The following is a 22,788-nucleotide window of genomic DNA, read 5'->3' as shown; positions in this document are numbered from 1 at the left end:
GACAGGCCCGGAATTATTTTTACCAGTTGCCCTGTACATCGAACATTCCTTGCTTCGTGGTGAAAAATGAAGAAACAATCCAGCGAGACGACTGTTAGCACAGGACGTGCTCCGAGTGAACGCATGAGAAATCGTATCAGCTACCGTACACGAAAAGGAAATAAAAACCTCAGCTATTTCAGTCTCTTCATAAAAGATTAAAGAAAGATGAAGCGACGGGAGGGACACTGATTCAGCATTTAATGAAGATTTAGCAAGCGTTTCGTCTCGACGTGGCAACGTAACGTTCAATTTTAAAATGAGCATGTATAAAACAAAGTTATGCTTTATGGTTATACGGTTGCAGGCTGCAAATAAGTTTTTTCATATCTATTTGCAACAATTTGAAATTATATAATGTTAAACCATTCCGGAGAGTGGATATTTTTTTCCCCGTCAAGCAGATCATACGAATGATACCTATGCAAGAGATTATAGGTCATGTATCATACATGCAAATTATTCTTATGCTCGTCGTTATAAAAAGAAATACCCACTTGGATATAATGTAATATCAGATGCGAAACGTATCAGCATATTATGAAGAAAGATTTAAAAAAATCGCGGTACACTCCGGCTATAATTCTCCATATGTTCCGTTATGTTTTATGCACGATTATTCGATGAATTAAATTTTCGACGTAAAGGCTAACTATTTTTATAAGAAAGTTGTTGTAGTTCTGTTTGCGTTGTAGTTTAAAACCGATATAAATATATAAATTGAAAATACATAAAAAAATTAATTATTCTTGTTCATTGCTGTAGTTTGTTTAAAGTCACCAAAGTAGTAATTTAAACAATTTCACGAAGTTGTTACTTTTAACGATAAATAATAACAAAGAAAATAATAAATAGAGAATATACGCTGGAAACGAGTACTTGCATGTTTCAAGGTTGCGGAAATATCTCACTTTACAAATGCCGAAAATATAGAAAAATATACTCCTGTCTCAAAACCTATTAGCGTGCGATTTATAACAAATTTATTGTATCCGCAGACGCGGTAGAAAAATATACAATAAAATATACTAAAGGCTTCCGCAAAATTATGTAGGGGAAATATCTTGAAATTTACAACGAACGAACGCTATCGACGTTTCCTGTTTCAATATTCATTTACGCATATCGTTGCGCATCGCGTAACTTGAAGCATCCGCTACGAACCTGCACTGTTCACCAATACTTCCTAATAAATAACAGAACATTCAATCGTAGCAACGAATACGAACAGCGTCCCGGACGTATCCTGGACATAACGATTACTAAATTTTCTTTAATGTCTTTTAGACGTGGATGACGCTACGCGCGTCGCTCGAATTCCTCGATGATTTGAAAAAAAAAAAAATAAAAAAAAAAAAAAAAGAAAAAGGGGAAAGATTAACCGAATAGGTAAGGTAATTTATTAACAGCTATAAAACGTTAATTAAGACAGTCCGGTGGCAACATTTAGCTGATGTTTGGAGAGAATTCCGGAACGATCGTGAAGCTGCGAGCGAGAGTGTGGTCGTCAGTGTGTCCGCGATAAGAGTTGTCAGAGTGGTTCCGAGCGATCAGTACCGAAGACGGTCCACTTCACGTCTCGCTCGAGAGACTTCCTCTCTCGAAGGCTGCCGAGTAAATAAAGAGTTCAATGGGCCGCGTGGTCGTTTCGGAATGACAAGAAAATACCTTGAATTCCATCGTTACGTTCTTCCTTCTTCGCCATCTTGATCGTCTCTCTTTGCACGCGCTGTCTTATTTCGTTTTTTTCTCTTTCGTTAGAGGAACAGCGACACGGAGCAGCAGCAGCAATGGCAGCGGAGGATCGGACGAGGAAGGAGGAAGACGATTGGTGAAACTGATTGTTCTGGTCGTATCCGGAGGTCGAATAACATCCTTAGATCAGCCAAGACGCATTGTGCCACGGATGAAGTGAACGCGCAAAGTGTTCATCGAACGTGGAATTCGCTTCGGAAATGAGATCCGAAACTCGTTTTCAAGTTCGCGGAAAAATTTAATTCTACGTTTCAGCTGAACGCCGACGATACTTGGCAGAGTTAGCCTTGAATGGAACGATCGAAATTTTACAGAAGGCAAGGAGAAAAGTAATTATTAGTTCGTATTAAGCAGACCAACTTACTTATTGCGTCTTTGATGGTGTTTCATGAAGCATGCGATAGGCTACAGCGAATAGACCAAAGACTTTTTTATTCGAATCTTGAACGATTTTTAATACATCTACGGATCTTCAAAAAATCAGTAATTAATTATATTACACATCACATTTCTTTTAAGATGGTACCTATAATATTATATACGATTTATGTATGGTTTATTTTAAATAATCATTTATTACGTACAATTTATACACTTTACATTTTCACTGCTATTAGGTCGTCCGAAAAGTTTCTTTCGTTTCGTTTCGAAAAGTTCGTTTCGTTTTATAAGGAAATAATGGATGCACAACATTTTCCGTTTTATATTATTTTATCGAATTACGTATGATCCATTTTGTTTTATCAAGACAAAGATCACAACGTTCGACAGATTCGGTTTCACGTTTGTATAAGGATGCATCGTTGTAAAAGACGTGTCTGTACAAGAAAGACACTTTTCGGACAATCTAATATTTTAAATAATCGTTTAGTTGTCGTGTACCTGTATGAATATTGGTACATTATTTTCAAATGCAATTAATTAAACACAATTCATTTGAAAGAGAGATTTTCTTCGAATCACAGCGATCTATAGGTTTATACTATCGAATTTGTTGCTTAAATAATTTCTGCAGGAATTTCAATATAAATCTTTGTTATTTATATATTCCACTCGTACAGAATTCCAGTAAATACGATCAGCAAACATAAATTCCTCGCACTAACGGGCTGATTAAGATAGAAATATATGCGCGTGCGTTGGAAAATATCTTTCGGCAAAGGGATCTCGTTCACATTTCCTTCCAAAAGGAAATATTAAACGTATGATAAGTTAATAAGAAAATTTCTCGATTGAAGCAAAAGCGCGTCAAAACAAATTCACCGGTGCACAAAACGTCGGCTACATATGACACGCGCGTACAGCTTTTTCAATGTACAGTTAGGTATTTCTGACAGGAACTCATATTTTTTTCTTCTTATCATAACAGCCTCGCAAATCACGCTGTGGGAAGCATGTTAAGAACGAAATCTCAAGTTGCTCTTGTACCCCGATGTTAATCATAATAATTTTTAATCGCAAAAAGTAAAATACGATGCTCGATCCTGACCACACGCAACGACTGGGCTTTATTCCCTGAACTTGTTAAGACGGTGACATGTTATGTATTTTCCTGGAAGGCAGCTTTACCCTGTTGGCGTCCTTGTAAAGGAATTAAAATATCACTGAATATCACGCAGCGTTACGTGCCGAAACAAATAAAAAAATATTCAAGTTTGTTTTCTCGCGTGTGATAAGCAACGCACTTGCAGCTTATACATTATGAAACGATTCATTTTTAAATATTGCGCTACATACGTGATTCAAAGCATGTTCGAAATATCAACCCTCTTTCATAGCGCGATAAAATAACAACGAATTTAGAATGCACCTTTATTCTTAAGATTTCCTACATGCAAAAGATATATGATATTTAAGCTGACGATACGTACGACACGTACAATGATATTTAAGATGTAATTAAATTTTCCAGCACCGTTAAAAGATTAACATTGAACTTAAATCATAGGAAAGAATCGATTAAAAAATGTACGTGTCTGAAGCGAAGTATCTCTCTAGCTGTAATTCACGTGTGCTCATGTTAGCAAGCAGCCAGGTAATTTCAGTAAACCATTTTAACAATCGAACCTGCTATCTTCTCCTTTGTTCTTTCTCCCTTCAGCGATTCCAATAATCCACACAATAGGAGAGCACTCGCGTTGCATTCTAATTACACCGGCGAACGTATTCCATGAGCATTCTCTATTAACTAGCGATGTAGTAGCTAATAGAGGCGAAAATGGTATCGGGTATCGTTAACAATAACAGTATCTAGCCAGTAATCTATGCAGCGGAACGTTATCGTTTGGGAAGGATCGTTGAAAGGCGGTTTTGAAGCGAGAGCGCAAATTGGCGAGCTCGTGCCAAGCGTCGAGACACCCTCGAATCCGGTGCTAAGATCTTTCGATTAATTCGTCGCCGACGTCTGTCGTTTCCCAGAAACCCGCGAGAAGAGGCGTTGCTCTTATACACGCTATCGCTTGCCACTCGCGAGTCTCACGAACGACTACGTTCTTCTTAATTCACCGGAAGGTGTTTCAACTTTAATCCGAAGAGTGCCATTAGGATTGACTAAACGCTTGGCACAGACCAACCGTAAAGTTCCAAGTGCAAAGTCTACTATAACCATCCCCTAACTCCGAGTCTTCCGAGTTCTTCGTCCAACCAAGCTGCCACTCTTACTAACCCCGAAGAAAAAGAATCCATCCCCGTCTTCTTTGTTACCAACGAATGTCGAGGCCTTAGGCAGACAGCGGAATCTTCCAGATAACAAGAAGACGCTTTCGCTTGGTGCATCGAAGGATCGCGGAAACGGAAGCTCGGCGACATTCGCTTCAAATGTAGAGTCGCGTCAGATACCGCGTACGTGTGTAGATGTATACGTATATACGTGTGCCGCGTGCATACGTACAAGGACGTACTTGTATCTGATACTTGCGCGTTAATGGTCTCAAGGAGATGCAGTTTCGTCTTTGGTGCTTCACGTGTACCGACACTCGTCGAACGTATTTATTGAATAACGTAGTAATCGTTTTACTTGTTTCGTAAATATACAGTGGCCATGAAAAGTATTCCCCAGGATACGGGTTTTTATGGATTATGGCCAAAGGTGCGAGAATATACAGATGTTGCATGTAATATGGAAAAAAGGATGAAATATTTAGAATACAGTGCTTGTTAGGATATTTATTGCGTGAAATAGTTTCCCGCATGGGCTCCACCTTTTTAGTCGTGTTTATAGAAATATGAATTTGCATAAATATCCGCGGTCTAGTATTTGCATATACTCTTGTTTTCCACTGAAGTATGACGAAAATCAAGCAGAACAAAAATGCGATGGAGGCTTCGTTTTTTGAGAAAATCAAGTTATCTTTTCGTCGGGTTCTATATTTTCTTTTCAATCATTTTCAAATTGTTTGCAGCAATATGAAACTACTGCTAAATGATATAAAATTTGATATGTAAATGTTATAATAAGTGCAAGTCTGTGCAAATCGTTTTTGTAGCCACTGCATTAGAAAGAATTATAGAAAAGAATATGCATTTTCTGTGATAGAACTTCGAGTTTGGTTTTTCTCCAAAATTATATTGTACGATACGGTACACCTTAATTTGTAGAAACACGTAGGTTTGTCTGAATATAGTAAAATTTGTTTCAAGATCTAGCAGAAAATGTTTGCAACTTGCACAGATTCTACTACATGTAGCGAAATAATGATGGTAAATACTACACGAAATGATACGAGGTAAGCACACTTAATTGCAAACGTGATAAGGAAGTAGTAGGACGAGATGATAAAATCACTTTCATAAGATAAAACAAACAAGAATAATATAATTTTTGGACGTGTTACACTTTACATAGATATGAAAATGATAAAAGTAAGTAGTAGGGTTGTTTTATAAAATTCATACAAAATTACATTTAAGGAAATATAAATATAAATGAAATATAAGGAAATATTTTTCAAATGAGAATAAAATGAATTAACCATACAAATAAATAATACGATAAATGCGATAATTAAATATCAATGGTCAAGGTTTCTATGTAATGTACACAGTAAATTTATTCTGCTGATGTCGTTTACGCAGAATTCCTATCGGCCAATACACAAACACAGATGCTCGACATATAGATACGTGTATCGACAATAATGAAAGAGCAGGTGAACAGGAATTTCTTTTTCCCGGAACGTGACATAGGGTTCGAAATGTGACTGTATACTGTATACGAAGGTAAACGGGTTGCGAACACCACTTCAGCTGAACTTATAACTAAAACGTCGATGAATTATTCAAGGAGACACTCAACTGAATAATTGATACACATGAGAAGTCAATGGGTGCATATACATATGTATCTATGTAGTATGCATACGTATGCTCGCGGTTCACTTTGCAAGCCAACGAAAGTATGCTTTCTGAACGTTTAGCAGCTGCACAACATGTAAATTGCTCAATTTTATCCCCAATTAATTCTATGGCTTGACGCGTCTCTCGAAGCAATGAGGAGAAAATTACTGCACGAGACACATGATTTTGAATTATGTTTTCGTTAAATTCAGTTTCGATTTGAAACTGTTATGTTCGTTTTATACTTTTATACTTCGTCCGTTTGATATAATGACAAAATTAATGGTGCTTTCGCCGTTTCATTTTCATTCTACTTTTTTCTTACTGTCGATACAAATAGAGTTACTTATTCTTTCTTCAGCATATAATAATTTAGTAATAAATAGATCTCTTCTTTAATGTTTGTATTTTCCTATTTCTGACAGCCTAATTACGATAAATCAATTGCCACTAATGCAATTATTATCACTTCTTTTTATTTCAATAATTTTATTCTTGTATTACATAGGCATTGCACATATACAGCTGATATTGGCATTTATTTTTACTGTGCATCAAATTTTTGTATCTTCCTATGTTTTAATTCATCAAATGACACAATTAATTAAAAGAAAATATATATAATATTATAAACACTATATTATAATGATATATTTTTTGTACAGGACGAACAAGATAAATATATCATACAGAAACGTTGATTATTTCTGCAGAATTTTTATCATAGATTATTGATCGTAAATATTAACAGTAAAAGACACTTAAATTCCCAAAATTCCGTCCTAAATACTGCAAAGTTCTGCTCTCGCTATAGCTGAACTCCACAAAATTGAAATTAGGGGATCCACGATCCTGAGGCTGCTGGGACATTGCTGATGATAAGCATTCTGTGGTTTCGTGGAATCTCAATATTGAGCTGTCATTAATTGCAGCGATGAATCTCTGCGGTATCGTCAAATTTCATGGCATTTGACGAGATCGCATTGTTTATATCAGAAAAGGAACTTCGGTAGTGGTTTATGTTCATACATTTGTAGATATACATATTGTACGATATATTAAACGTAACCGATGAATTCTTAGCTCATTAAACAGAGTAAAATCTTTTTCTCCCACTTGTAAAGAATATATTAGGATTTGAAACGTTATTCCATAAAAATAGAAATAAAAATAAAAATCTATAGAAATAATTTGCATTAATAGATACCATAAATATAAATTCGTGGTACAAACGAAGTAAACTAGATCTATGGTTTCGCGTAATTCGACATCGAGAACAACAAAATTTCATTGAAGGCTTCGTGTCAGAGAAAGTCGCGTTTGAAAATTTACCAAATATATCTATGTGAATTCGCCTAATTTTCTAGACCAAATATGTAATATATTGAAATAGCAAATTAACATTATTATATAAAATAAATTAATTATATAATACTACACTTACGTGAATATTATTCAAATATTGGGACAGTATGCAACATGTATTAAATCTCTATTACAATGTACTTCAATTAAAATATTTCTTTTAATGCACACCTTCAAAGCGGGTCATTATAAAGTAATAATTTGAACGAGTAGAAGCAAAAACTAAATTTAATCAGTATTAATAATCATTGGTTAATACCGATTGAGGAATACCTGTAGCTACTAATTTCAATATACCGATGCCGGTTATTTGAATTATATTATTCAAGTTAGTATACATAATTCATCGCGCGTTCATGATACCTGCTAGCTAGTGCCTATATTATGCGTAAATTTCGTAGCTGGCTGTTCGCTTTATACGTATTGTGCATTGCTGAATTGCCGTTGACCCTTCCATCCTGTGTACACGAATTTTTTTTTTGCCAGGAGATCGTCAGGAGATCAAACCAACCACCGTGTGTAATTAAACAGCGATGCTCTGAATAATGATTCGCTGTTTCCTCTTCCTCTTTGGTAAATAATGGCGAACGAGTTTGTGTGCCGGTGCGTTTCCCTGTGGCCAAAGATATTTCCTTGTGGCCAAAAGTTTTCGAAAAATCGGCTATTCGCCGAGCGTAATTTTATGCTAATACCGTGAACGCTTTCTTCCACGTATAATTGAAAATTAAGATTAATCATTTATTATTACCGTGTTAAAAATGACTCGAAGCGTTGAGATATTTTAAGTAATATTTCACATGCATCACGGGGAATTTTAAAAAGCGGGCGGCCGCATTAATTTGAATTTTAAGAAGGCGAGCAAAACGCCAGGTAGGTACGAGGAAGGAAGTTGAAACTCTTCCGGAGAAGAAGGTAAAGGTTGAGTTGTAAACTATAAAATAGTTGAGACCGTGTTACTATTTTTAAAGGTTCTTCTATCTGTCTTCAAAATCTTTGGAACAGATATTTAAATGACTTAAAAAGTTACCTTCTATTATTTTAGATCGTAGTACCTTGTTCCTTCGTGAATATTACTTTCATTTGTGTGTGTGTGTGCTACGATTGTACAATGTAACTACTCAAACTGCTAATCATTGTACGTATGTATATCGAACGTACATTATAAATCATTTTTGCTATAATTCGAATGCTACTTCAACAACAATACTAATCGTAATAAAAATTTCTTGCAAATTTGCTTGATCGAACGTACCTCTGTGACACTGCAACCGAGCAAGTTTATTAAATATCTGTTGTCTTGATTTGATCTTCATCGATGTTCTATCACCTTATTCAGGAAGATCATGCTTTTCAAGGAGAAGCTATGCATCCGCAGAACAGGAAAAAATATATTCCTTAAGTGTCGTTTCTTTATTCTATCTACTACTTACAGGTTGAAATAAAGCCAGATTCAATGTTTTACACGGAAAAGAGAAGCTTGGAGGGGCGGAGAATGAGATAAACGGCGCTTCAGCTTTAAACGACGACAGAAGTTCTAGTTTCCACCTGAAACCTGCGGCGGTTGTTCGCCAGAAGCGGAGAGGATCGGTCACGTACAATACCTCGGACCAGATCCCTAGTGAGCGGGCACTTTCGTCGATCTATTAGTCGCTCAATTACCCAAAATACTCCGAGATACGCGCGTTGGATACAAAGTCCTCTGGCAGTATTCGATACACTTCCGGCACTGTAGTCGATAACAGGGATTCAGGAGTTGCCCACTGCTTGCGATCGAACGATTGGATACGTCTTATTGTCGTCGATGAACTTTTAGTTAATTGATTTTTTTCAACAAACGTCCTGTTCGTTCCTAGTAGAAAAAGATGAGATGGAAGTACAGATTACGAATTGCGCAAGATAGAAATGATAATACTTCTAAGAAATTAATTTGAACTGTTGAAATTGAAAAATCAAGTTAAATAATTTCATTTTAGTAATTAAAACATTATTTAAGGAACATGATCTTTGTTCTTTTATAACACTATCGTGTATATTTCAGCAGACTCGATTATTGCAACTTTAATGAGTATCTTTATGCAATCACGAGGTTTTTAGGAAGCTTTTCCTTACCGGAACATTAATCAAGAAAGCTGAGCAAAAGTTATTCAACTTGAACAAACACAATTAGCAACAGAGCAGTGACTTTTGTTATTACATTTCCTTTTCAATTCAATGCTGTTTACAAACCACTTAAACAATTTTCTCCTTTTATCTTGAATATCCTATAACAGTGAAATATGCGAGGCGTTTCGCAGTAATATATTCCTTCACGTTACATTTAATCAACGGAAAATATTTTCTTAATTCAAATTATCTTAATTAAAATTACATTTTCTAGTTTGTATCTTTTATACGCTTCGGATCTACCTACGTTAAACACGATATCAGTAACATTTGTCACTGACACAACGATACTTGCAAATCACGAGAACCCACATATTGCATTCTCACGTCTGCAAGACCATCTAAACCTGCTTCGGAACTGGTAAATGGAAAATCAAAGGTAACGAGATCAAATCAGTGCATGTTACTTTCTCCTCAAGAAAAAGTCAATGCCCTCTTATTAACAATGCGAGAATACCGGAAGCGACATCGGTCCGATACTTGTGACTACATCTGGAATCTTAACCGAAGGGAACACACGTCAATAAAACAAAATCAGATTGATCGAACAATCAAAGATATACATAAAATACTGACTAATAGATCGAAGATTAAAATTACCATTTGAGAACAAAATCCTCATATGAAAAACTAATATTAATATCGATATGGACATACGGAATAGAACTTAATAAAAATAGCATTGCCATTTTACAGAGTGGCCAATCAAAAATATTCCGTTCAATGATCAATGCACCGTCGTATGTATCGAATCAAACTCTCCAGGATGACCTCGGTATCCCCTTCATAGTAAACACTATCCAAAAAAGAGTATAAAGCGTCACAGCAAACTAGAAACGCACTCCAACCCTCTCGTGCAACTACCGCTGGAACAGCAAGACTTTCGAAGATTAAAAAGCCTCTGGTCGATCGAGTCCAGGCAAGGAAAAAGAGGTCTTTTCACTGAAAGAAGCTAGAATGCTATGATCCTAATTACTCGGGACTTATATCATTATATCAGCTAAAAAGATTGGCTTTTATATATATAAGGAAACAAAAATTTTATAGTTCAAGGAAGCAATTAATCATAATTATTACGCGTTTAATCAAAATATTACGCGTTTGCTAGAAGTTAGCGCACGATATCGTCTCAGTGCTCTTAATGACAAATGCAGTTTAGTGGAAGACTGTTTCCTGCGAGAGTAAAGCTTGGATAGTACAGTATTAGCCGACCTATTACCCTAAACGTTCTCGAAACACGTGTACGGTGCGAAATCCTTTGGACTGCGTCTGATACGCCTGCAGCTTTAAAGTCAATAATTAAAGGAGTTCTACTACCGGCTTGTTATCCTTTAGCACCATGTTCCAAACTTTCTTCACGACTAGACAGATTTTCCATTCAAACATATTTTGTATTTACTGCAGAATAATCAAGAATCGTCTTCACTGACTTATTGAATTTATCAGGTTTATGTGTTTACCTGTGTACATGTATGAAACAATTAGCCAATTTTATCACTAAGTATGTTTGTTACATACAAATGTTACGATTGCTGTGCCTCGTCTTATCAAATCCTGTATTTCGTATAGAAATGAAATATTTTAGAGTAGTTTTATAATTGTGAGAAATTATATATAAAGTTACATTTGTCGTTTATAAATCAGTCCTCTGCATATATACAGTGTTCGCTTATATTTATAAATTGTGAACTTGTAACGTTAATCTTGTTAGTTCATTCCTACTTTGTTTCCTATAATAGGTGAAATTGTTATATTGCAAGGAATGAGTTCGAAGAATTAATTTACATAAAATTTTAGTGTTTCTCGTATTATTTGCTATTATTAAATATTGAACTTTTTAAAAATTGCACGAAAACGAGCAGCATGTCTTTATCGTATCATTATTGAAAATAACAGTATGTGTACTCATTTTATAACATAGAAAATATGTACTCACAGGATTTTTATAAGCTTTAAAATTTGAATACCCTATAATATACATGTAATCAACTATAATTATAACGTTTACCTCCGAAATGATATTTCAGTTCTTTAGCAGACATTTTACAGCAAATAATAATAGTCTGTTCTAATACGAAGCAGATAATAATTATATGCAATCGATCATAGTGGATAAGGCAGAAATATAATTTCTAATAAAAATATCCTTAAGTCTAAGAAACTAGCAGAAGAAAGTAATAAGACAGTGTATTATGGTGATTTGAAAGCTGAAAAATTTACATTCCAAATAGAAAAAATATGTACCACTAAAAAGTCATAATAAAATATATATATGTATGTTAATCATTTCTTCGAATAGATCACATATCTTTTTAAAATGCAATGTGACTTTAGCTTTGGTTGAAAATTGCAATTACAGTTTAAATTGGCGTTTAAGTTAAATAAATTCATTTTCTCTCCATATTATTAAAAGTAATCAGTTTTAGTAGTCTCAAACAATCATTTGCTTCTTTAAACACAAAAACTCTTTTCAATTAAGTTGTACGAACGTCACATCTATATTTTTCATTTCAAATTTATGATACCTATATAATAACATTCATTTGCACAAAATATTTAAGATATTATCAATGCTATATATGTTAGACTTTGTCAACAGAAATTATATTCATCAGAGAATTGCCCCGCGTTTAGTAATTTGAATGTTTCTCACCTACAGATTATAGCATTCTGGTAGAGCAAATTTGATAGCAAGAATGAAAAAGTCACGATGATGAAGACCGGGTGATGTAACTCAGCTTGCGCTTGTTGTTAAGAGACCTTCTTCATTTCCTGATTCATATCTCTTGCCCATCAACCATTTCTTAAAGTCATCCAGAACGTCAGACATCTCGTTGCATATCCCGATGGTTTTCACGATGAAGATGATAAATACGGTCAAGCAATTTTTGTTTTCAAGCGTATAACTGCTGTAATCGCATTCTGATGAATTCATTACTAATGTGAGCCTCAAGACATTTGCCTGCATAAAGTACACCATTCTGTTGCTTTAATTAGTGGAATGATTTTTGTAATTTTGTCATATATGTGTATAATCGTACATGAATAGTCTTGCGTGTGTTTAGATCTATTCCCCACTTTCTCTGTCAAACAAAATTTTACTTTAATTATCAACAATAATTCGAATATACGAACTTGATATACATATAAAGAATATATACTCTTTTTCGATAATCATCGAATTGCAAATGATCAGTTATCGTGCATTCAATATGTATCTTATCCCTTAAAGAGAAAATTAGAATCTGCAATATCAATCTCATACAAAATATAATGTTATCCAATATATTTAACATCCACTATAAATATTCATGAATCTCTATGCAAAATGATATTGCACGTTTCAGAATGCAAATAATCAATGATAAATTATCTAATTATGAATAAATGACTTGCTACGTAAGACACTGACTGACAATACTTTTCGAAATATTGTCAAACGATATACTTGTACATCTGTACAAGTCGATTTGAACGGTGAACATCAATTAATTAATATCGAATACTTAATTTTCATAACGTTTAATATTAAAAGTATCGTATTATCGAACGATGTGTGAAACATAAATCGGTTTTAGCCGAATAATTATCCAATCGATCGTATCGATTTTCCGTGCTACCATCGGAACGTAGATTGGGTTAATTGATCCAAGACATCGTCATCCACCGTGAGATCGGGTCCTTGGTAATCTGATAAGCGCGTACTAGAGGATAAGCTGACTCCCGAAGGAGGATCACGTCGATACGTGGAAGCTGTTCTTCACGCAAGGGAATCGTGTCCTGGTCGCTCATCGACGACGATCAGACTTCCTTAATGCTGTTCCTGGTTCTCGGAGAGAACAGCTGTACCATTGGTGAGATTTTTGCACAACTTACAGAGACGTGTCAACGACCGGACGATTGCAGTCCAATCCCTCACGGTATAACAGGTCTCCGACTCGCAGCTTTTGCCTCTGCTCTTCGTGCTTCCTTCGTTGCGTGTCCGAGGAACTTGTGTCTCGCACGTTGATCCTTTGCTGTCCAATTAGAGATTCCAATTCATTATAGCACAATCTACTGTTACGGTTTTCGCGTTAGTTTCTGCCTTGGAAAATCGATAACCGGCCGCATTTGTCTCTCTATTTTAACAATCGTTCTTTTGCTATACATATATTTATATAATGGTATTCTCCGATATGGGTTCATTATATCTCTACAGTAATAAAATATCGAGACACTAAAAATATCGAGTGGCTGCCATTTGAATTTTTCTACTTATTGGAAGAACAAAGGGAGACACGTAATTCTGCTATATTTTCTTTCTTTCCAATATACGAATTGAAAGTCTTGCAATGTTTTACAATTATAAAATAATTTGAATAAGAGGAATGTATTATTCCTTTACGGCTTCAAAGTACTATTTTTATTAAAATGCTATTATGAATTAGAATGTTATTAATTGACACAGTTATAGAATTACGGAAGTATCTTAATATCATTTATAATGTTTGGCGTACATTATTGCAAGTTTCCCACAATTCAACGATACCAGTGAATGAATTTAAAAACAGTTCTTTGTCACTGCTACGTAAGTACATCTGATTTTCAAAAGTAAGGATATTAAGAGAATATAAAAGGAAAGTTAAAGTCCTAATGAAACTGCACGCGTTCTTATCTTCCACCTTATTATATTATTTTTCTAGACGATTTTACGCTTCTTATATTAGTCATTGCTTTTTCTACATTAGCATTTTACACTTTTACATTACACTTAACGTTTACGCTTTACGTTTTTTACAATGTATACGAGCAAGATTTTACAGTATGACGGTTTAATCGTGGAACATTATTTCATGCGTGTAAGATACCACACACTAAAGTATCCTCGTGTTAGTATGAAAATCAAGGCTGCTCCAGATAATCGGGGATGTAATGAAGATTGACGATCCGATAGCAGATAATGACGAAAGCGTTGTACGTGCAGAGATATTATGTGCAAGGGTGTAATGTCTGAAGAAAATGTCAAGATCATTATCCGTGAGATAAGCATTGTGAATTCTTACGAATTATCATACATCGTTAAGAAGCGGATTCATTAACCGGGATATCTGATTTAAGAGGTACCTTAATTGCAATAAAATCAGGTGTGACATCCTAACGACGGTTTTAATCATTATTTATGGCTACGGTTCTATCGCAAGTATGTTGTTAACTGTATATATTTTTATTACAGAACTGTTATTATGTCTGTGTGTGTACGCGCGCGTGTCCCTCATTATACGTTTCATTTTCGTGAATCCTTTAGAATGCCATATCGCGTGAAAGTTGCACGTACCTTAAAATAAGAAGTACCTTAAACGAGAAAAATATTTGGACATTTTCTTATTTGTATAAGGTGCAATTCAATTAAAAAATTATGAAAAGATCAACGCAACGTGATTCTTCTTTTCATTATTAATAAAACCTATGCATCGTGGAATATTATGGAATAATGTAGTACATTTTAAAAAATTAATACAGCGGATTTTTACGCAATTTCATATTTTTATGAAGAAAGCTAAAGGGATGGAATCTACTCTAATTTGTTTTGTCTACTGAAAATTACGACGAGTATTGCGTCTTATATATTTATATATTTATTTTTGTATATTATTAAATTTATTTATTAATTACTATTATACAATATTAAATTAATTAAATTTATCATAAATGCGTAAAAAAATCCAACGGATATGTAACAGTAAAATTAGCATTTATAGTGCATTAAATTAGCATTATAGTTCTTATAAAACAATTCTATCGTTCGAACCATTCTTTATCCTTAGATCGTTTAGTTTCTAAGCTACTGCTCGGACAAATAAAGTTCTTCTGACTTGGTAAAGATATTACCGCAGTCATAATACAAATGGCAGGAAGGTATAACAAAGGATAAATACGCGATTGAGCAATTAATTTTCTATCCTTTAATCTAAATTGAAACGTCCGAAGAAGAATTGGTGAGATTAAAACAATGTGATCGGCACGCAACTCGCGCGCTTACGTTTCCATTAAACTCGCGAGTACACTGTGGAAAGTAATTTGTCCGTGGCACGTGAACTGACTGAAATTACACGAATGGATGAGACAGGAATGTTCCGTAAGGTGCGAAAAGACAACACGGTGGCAAAATAGATACGTTTTGTTATATTCTGTTCGTCCTAATTGCCGGTTCGTGCAAATCGTGCTGAAAATATCGTGTCGTCTGACGAATGAGGAAACACGCAAAGACATCTAATTAGCTGGAACGTTTGTCACACTTTCAGCAAGTTTTAATAGGGCCCTCCCACCCGAGACGAATTACTTTCCTTACGACCGGAAACATCGCGATATTTTTATGTGTCTTTGCGACAGTCGGTTGGAATTTCTCGCGTTAATTCCGTACGAAAGTCTATTTGTTTATCGAAAGAACGTAAGGTAATTTCCAAGCCGTCCTCCTCGCCGCTATCTCTCGCGTTCGTTTATTTACCTTGACGAGAAGCAGTTCCTCGTTACTAATTAATTAACCAATTAAAATTCAACGAAAGACCGTCTGTATCTTCTTGAGAAACTGTCTAGAGCGAAATATTAATTCCTATATTTTCGCAGACCAAGTACATACGGCCAGCCAAAGAATTAATTATCGATACTTCGATATTAATTGTCTAATTAGGAAAACCAGTCTTCTTCCACGGATAAATAAGTATCTTTTTTGGTTCTGTTCTTAAAAAAGTATTGTTCCTCCTACTGTGAAAAGTTTCGTCGGAAAGAAGCTTATTTTTTTCATTGAATGGAAGCATCTATAATTATCGTCGATATTCCATTGCTATTTGATTCTGCAATTACTCGTGTCAGTTATATCGAATAATCGTGGAATCGATGGCCAAGAGGGAAAGGTTTACTTTAAATCTCACACTCTGAACAGTAACGATGTACACGATACACGTTCTTTGAATTCGACACGCGTGTACATTAAATTAATTTTCTTCACGAACTGTTCGTCGCTTCAATTACGGAGTATTACACGGCCATTGGGATTGAATATAAACGAACTCGACTAGCGTTTATGAAAAATAAACGGGCAAAAAGATTCGCGCTTGGTCGCGCATCGATGTAAGGTTTAAAAAGTGTCTACGCTAATTAAGCGGCCGAGAGATCGATTCGAAGATCGGTCGAAATCACGGTAGCTGGCAACAATCTCCGACCGGCACTCCTGTTTAATCGACAGTAGTGACGTTTATGGAAGCCTCTTGCTTTGCATAATTGCCGCTTATGCACGTTCAACGATGGTGCAAGAGAAGAGAGGGAGAGAGAAGGGGCGTCTTTGGTTGCCGGATGGGGTTGTTGGATGGTTGGCTACGTGTTTGTGTATTTCTGCGATGTGCCGAGTACTTACCACGTACTTGCTGCTCAGAATGGCAACACTAATGGTACCTCGACAATGCAACGAGCTGCAAACAGGACTCCTGTCTTTATGGGGTTGCTATACTCCCCTTTACCTACCTCACCTCTTTCCTTTTCCGTTTCGTTTACCTTTTATTTTTCATTTTTTGTCATGTATTATACGTGCCCGCCACGCACAAGAACAAAACCACAAAGAGACAGAAATACAATATAAAACCGGACACAGTTGTAACATCGCCGCGTAAGGAATACGATAAACTACCTTAAAAGAAACAAACGTATACTTCAAAATATAATCCATCCAGACCCAACAGCGTTGCTAATGATCTCTCAGTCGATGCGACGTAGAACGTGCAAGAAGAAGAGCTTTTTTGTTTTTTATAAATATCTTTGTATACGGCGAGTATGGGGCGTGTCTACGAGAATCGAGTACAAAGTTCGAGTAATCACGTTCGGCTTTCTTAATGCTAAGAACTTGTCAAAGAAGTAACGGTGTTCGATTTAAAACAAATTTCGTACAGGTTTGCGGGACACATCAGAAACTTATGACGCGTGTGCACGATTTATTCGCATAGCGGATCTTTACGACAAGTAATATCCTACACGCGCTTGTGCCCTTTCCGTGTGTCGGTGCAATTTGTCCTGAATGATGGCGATGCACTATTGCAATATCACCAAGGACAACTTACGACTCTCTTTTTTCCTCCCTTGTTTCTTTTCTCATCCGGAATGCGTCATTGCAGCTTGTGTCAATCATACGTAGGTACACACGTATATACGTAGAAAGCAGATGTGGAGAACTTTTTACGTTACGTGAGAGATTTTCGCGTTGTTAAATAATTGCGTAACAAGGAAGTGGAAAATACATTGCGTCTTGTATTCTGAATATTTAAGGCGTAAAAATACTATCTTAGATCTAATATAAATTATAATTATAAATATAATATAAATAGACCTAATATAAATTATAATTTATTATACCATAGAATTAATTTTATCTGAAGTATCTGATATAAATATAATATAGTGTTATTATAGTTATTGAGTACGTTTGAGCAATGTAAGACAAGCAATATGAAAAGTGTTGGCTATGTTATTCTGTTTCTTAACTTTACGATCAATATATGCGTATAAACTACCTTATATTATAATTATAAATATAATATAGATAGACCTAATATAAATTATAATTTATTATACCATAGGGTTAATTTTATCTGAAGTATCTGATATAAATATAATATAGTGTTATTATGGTTATTGAGTACGTTTGAGCTTCGTAAGACGAACGATATGAAAAGTGTTGGCTATGTTATTCTGTTTCTTAACTTTACGATTAATATATGCGTATAAACTACCTTATATTATAATTATAAATATAATATAGATAGACCTAATATAAATTATAATTTATTATACCATAATATATAAATATAATATAGTGTTATTATGATTATTGAGTACGTTTGAGCAATGTAAAACAAGCGATATGAAAAGTGTTGGCTATGTTATTCTGTTTCTTAACTTTACGATCAATATATACGTATATTTGGTGAATAATTCATCAAACGCTTCGCTAAAATTGTTTCATACGCCGATGTATATATATAACTGTAAATGTGAGTTACCGTGGAAAACTGGGAAATGAAGTGCACTAACCTGTTCTGCAGATTCGGTGATAAAAGAGTGGCAATATTGTATGCTGAAGTGCGCTCTAGGCTCTCGGGCGAGGAAGCTGAATTGAGCGTGCTGAGGTTCACAGGTTGCATACGAGATGCGCCTTAACGCGTGCGCCATTTGCACGCACTGAAAAAATGAAAAATAAAGCCGATAATTGTTTATACTTTCAAATCAATTTGTATTTTCTCACATGTTTGTGCTACAGTTTTGTTTTCGAGCAGATTAAGTACACACGTTCTTGTAAGAGCAAAAGAGAACAATTTTTCTCTAAACACTTTTTAATTTCAAAACGATAATAGCTTTTTATTCCTAGGTTTAATTTCATTTCTAAGTATAATCAATCATTGATGTTTAAAAGTAATGATAATCACATACTGCTATTTCGACGTGTTCTACGTAAACGAGTGTATCTTTCATGATTTTGAAAGAACCTAGCAACGTGTGACTTTTATATTACCTTTACGTTGATATTAACAGCTTAATTATAAAGATACACACAGTACATACACACAGGCGCCTTTTCATTAAAATAAATTACAAAATATGTATGTTGAAGCACATAGAAAATAGAAGCTAAACAGAAATTGAATGCAACAATCGTAGATTCCATTTAGGTTTGTAGCACTTTCTCTTTTATTACCGAAACAATTTAATCACTTCGATTATAATGAGTCTTATATTATACGCATTGCTTACTAAGCAGTTTTATGTTATACATAAGCTTAATGATATGCCTTGTGATGGACGGTGAGACGTGTTGTTAGTTAAATTAATAACGAGACGAGTTGATGTAATTAACTATATTTACAGATATTTTAAAATGTGGAATACAAAATTAATAGCAAGCGTTGCTCGCTTGATAATATTCGTTATAAGATTGCGCGATACCGCGGTACTGATACTAATTGTTATGCTGATTCGCTAGACTGATTCGTTATACTAATTTGCTTGACTGACTGACTCTTGGAGAACATGATCATTTATTTACACTGGTCGAGGAGGGTACCGGAATGTTTAAACTTGTCGCCGGTTGTAGGTTGTACGTAGCAGCGAAATTGCTTTGTCCAGAGTTTGTTTATTACATTATGTGCGTCGCACAGTGTTAATCCTCTGAGACAAAACAACTATGTGAGGCATCTTCGTATCGAAACGTCCTAAGACACTCTAATGAATAATAAATGCTCGTCAACGCGAAATCGATATATATATCGAAAAATCGACTGAGCGACGTCCACATTGAACGCGCTAAGCAATTTGTAGAACATTTGCAGAATCGATGAAAGTAAATTTAACGTGAATTTAAAATGTTCGTTTTTCATCCTAAATAAAAGAATTTAACACGCGATAAGAGTACTTATGCAGCAATTGTGAAATCAGAGAGAGGCAGGTATATTTTATCAGCTTTTAAAAGAATCAAACGCCAGTGATTTCGCGTCGAGTCTCGACGAGCTTGGAAAGATCGTAATACCAACAATTTCCTTCGTGTTTACCGCGTGGGATCTGACTATTTGCAAAACGGATGGTAATTGCAAGCTTTCATTCCCTTTTGAATACTAAATAAAAATGTCTACCGAATAATGATACGCTACTTCGAAGGTACGTCAGGTCAGAAGATCAAAGCAGCTTGTTACGTTTCAGTCTGCAGGCACCGGTAACATTTCTCAAGCATAAAGTAGCAACGTCTCTCGCGACATCGTTCTCGCCCGTTATCTTGTGTTATATAGATATTGCGGAGCTCGTTGAATTTCCCTTTGCGATTTTATGCGCTCTTACTAGTTTTCACCGTTTGCTTGCTCCCTCCTTTCCTTTCCATATTTTTTCGTGCATGTTCAAAAACTTAGACACCCTTTTGAAGTGTATCGTAACGTTCTTCAAACGCTAGTTTGTTCGGTGGTCGCGAGTAATGGTAATAAGAAAAGTATACCGTTTCCTGAAAGGGGAGAACTTTTATTTTACGTTCAAAGATGAGATACTTGGAATATTGTTGGGATGGTTTCAATATATACGCTGGATCTTAACTCCTCACGATAGATTTTACTAATAAGTTTATATAGTCGTAAGTGTATTAAAGAAGGGTAAAGAATATTATGTGGAAATATTAAATTCGATATATTCTAACTTTCAAATGATAATAACTTATTTTTGATAATTTATCACGTGTAATAATTTTAGATCCCATGATTACGTTCATTTTCTGTTCATTTTAATTCTTGTTTCATTTGTACGATGTAATAGAATTTGTCTGTGCAATTTCATTAGAAAATAGTAGTATCATACATGGAATCAAAGAAAAGAAATGCATATAGAATCATACACGTAGAAAAGAAATAGTAATTTTATAGTGGTTTGACGATAGACGCGTGAAACGATCGGTGCGTAGGAGGGGTTGCTCGTCGATAGGCGCTCGATGTCTGAATTATCGAAACTTCGTTACTAGAACGCAAACAGATCTGTTGTTTGTATCATATTGTATGTTTCTTGTCTTTATAGCAGCGTTGTCCAAACCTTACAAGTAAACCAGGCTTCCCCCAGCCTTGCGCATTGTCTTCTGTATTAAGAGCAAAAAAAAAAGAGAAGTGGGAAGTCATATGAGATCTTCTGATCTCATTTTGAACTCTCTTTCACCTATAATAATGACACAAGGAACAACATTATGTACTAGCATCAGCATATTATTTAATTATAATTTATATAATTCCATGATTTAATTATGAATATGTAATAAATATGTATATAAAGAAAAAATATTTTTTTACCTATTTAGAAATTTTCATTAATTTGCATTAAGCATTAAAGAAATGGAAGGAGTAGAAACTCGACGTAGAACTGCACATGTATCAATTAAGTAAAAATTCTTCTTATTAATGTACACCTTTATCTTAAATTTGCATCATTCTGATTAAATCAATGAATGGTAATGACAGTTGTATGAGTTGAGTCTTTGAAGTAGCATGTATACAAAAAATAGCATCCTCATTAAAGTAGATAAGTCATAAATATCACTTAAATGCATCGAAATGTCAAGAGATATCGCAGCTCGTTATAAGCGATAGTAAATCTCCGGCGAGGTCGAACTGACGAGCGTAGGATGAATTAAAGTGAGGCGAACCGAAGCGAAGCACTGATAGAAAATACCCAATACAATTTTATAGAACAGAAAGATACATATTTTTCAATACCTACAAACACGAGTATATATATTCATTACAGCGTCATTTTCCAGTAAGAAAGGAACATCACTTTTTGTCATATCTCATATTCTATAAAATGTTTATTATGTTCGACTTATCACCTATTTTCAACATTTCCTATTATAATATATATATATATTTATATAATATTTATAATATATTTATATTATTAATATAATATAATTATAAATATTAATATAATATAATATAATATAATATAATATAATATAATATAATATAATATAATATAATATAATATAATATAATATAATATAATATAATATAATATAATATAATAATATATTTATTATAATTATTTTATTATTATTATATTATTATATTATTATTATTTATATTAATATTTATATATCGTGTTATTTTATATTAAGAAGAGACGAATTTGCATATATTTTAAATACAAATATACATTTTCTTCTTTTTGTTAATTCACCAGTATTACACGATTTAATATCCAATTGATATTTATTGAAAATTAAATAATTGATTTTCCTCGTTCCTTAATTTAGCTTGTTGAATATTCGAATGTTTTAATTGAAATGAATAAATGAATCGCAAAATAAATAATAAAAGACAGCTAATATATTTGAATTTATGAGAAAATGTATGAGTGACCTTTACTTCTAGCGTTTGATTGATGATACACTAAACAAACTACTTGTAAGTAACGGTACTGCGCTTCTGCAAATGTGGTTGACAGAGTTGATTGGAAGTTATGTTATAAACATTATCCATCACAGATTGTCTAACAACACTTTTTCTCCAAATATAACGTTTTCATTTATTTGCATTATACGTATATACAGATGTGTCTTGAATTTCATACCATTTCTTATAAAATCAT

At 34.3% G+C, this 22,788-nt stretch overlaps 2 protein-coding genes across 8 annotated transcripts in view; both read right to left on the bottom strand.

Annotated features, from left to right (window-relative positions):
* The window catches only part of LOC139990287 (UPF0389 protein CG9231), a 72,793-nt gene extending 66,188 nt beyond the window's left edge, over positions 1–6,605 (bottom strand). The window contains exon 1 of the mRNA XM_072009421.1: positions 6,596–6,605. The gene's annotated coding sequence lies outside the window, so the exon portion shown is untranslated. The remainder of the gene's footprint in view (positions 1–6,595) is intronic.
* LOC139990284 (EGFR adapter protein) overlaps positions 1–22,788 on the bottom strand; it is a 282,495-nt gene that overhangs the window by 60,576 nt on the left and 199,131 nt on the right. For all 7 annotated transcript variants that reach the window (XM_072009411.1, XM_072009409.1, XM_072009410.1 and 4 more), the window contains one exon: positions 18,715–18,861. In XM_072009411.1, the coding sequence (XP_071865512.1) occupies positions 18,715–18,861 (147 nt within the window). The remainder of the gene's footprint in view (positions 1–18,714; positions 18,862–22,788) is intronic.

The sequence above is a fragment of the Bombus fervidus genome, chromosome 8 (assembly GCF_041682495.2).
Source record: "Bombus fervidus isolate BK054 chromosome 8, iyBomFerv1, whole genome shotgun sequence".
NCBI classification, from domain to species: domain Eukaryota; kingdom Metazoa; phylum Arthropoda; class Insecta; order Hymenoptera; family Apidae; genus Bombus; species Bombus fervidus.
The sequence above is the reverse complement of the archived record's forward strand: the minus strand, read 5'-3'. Positions and strand labels throughout refer to the sequence as shown.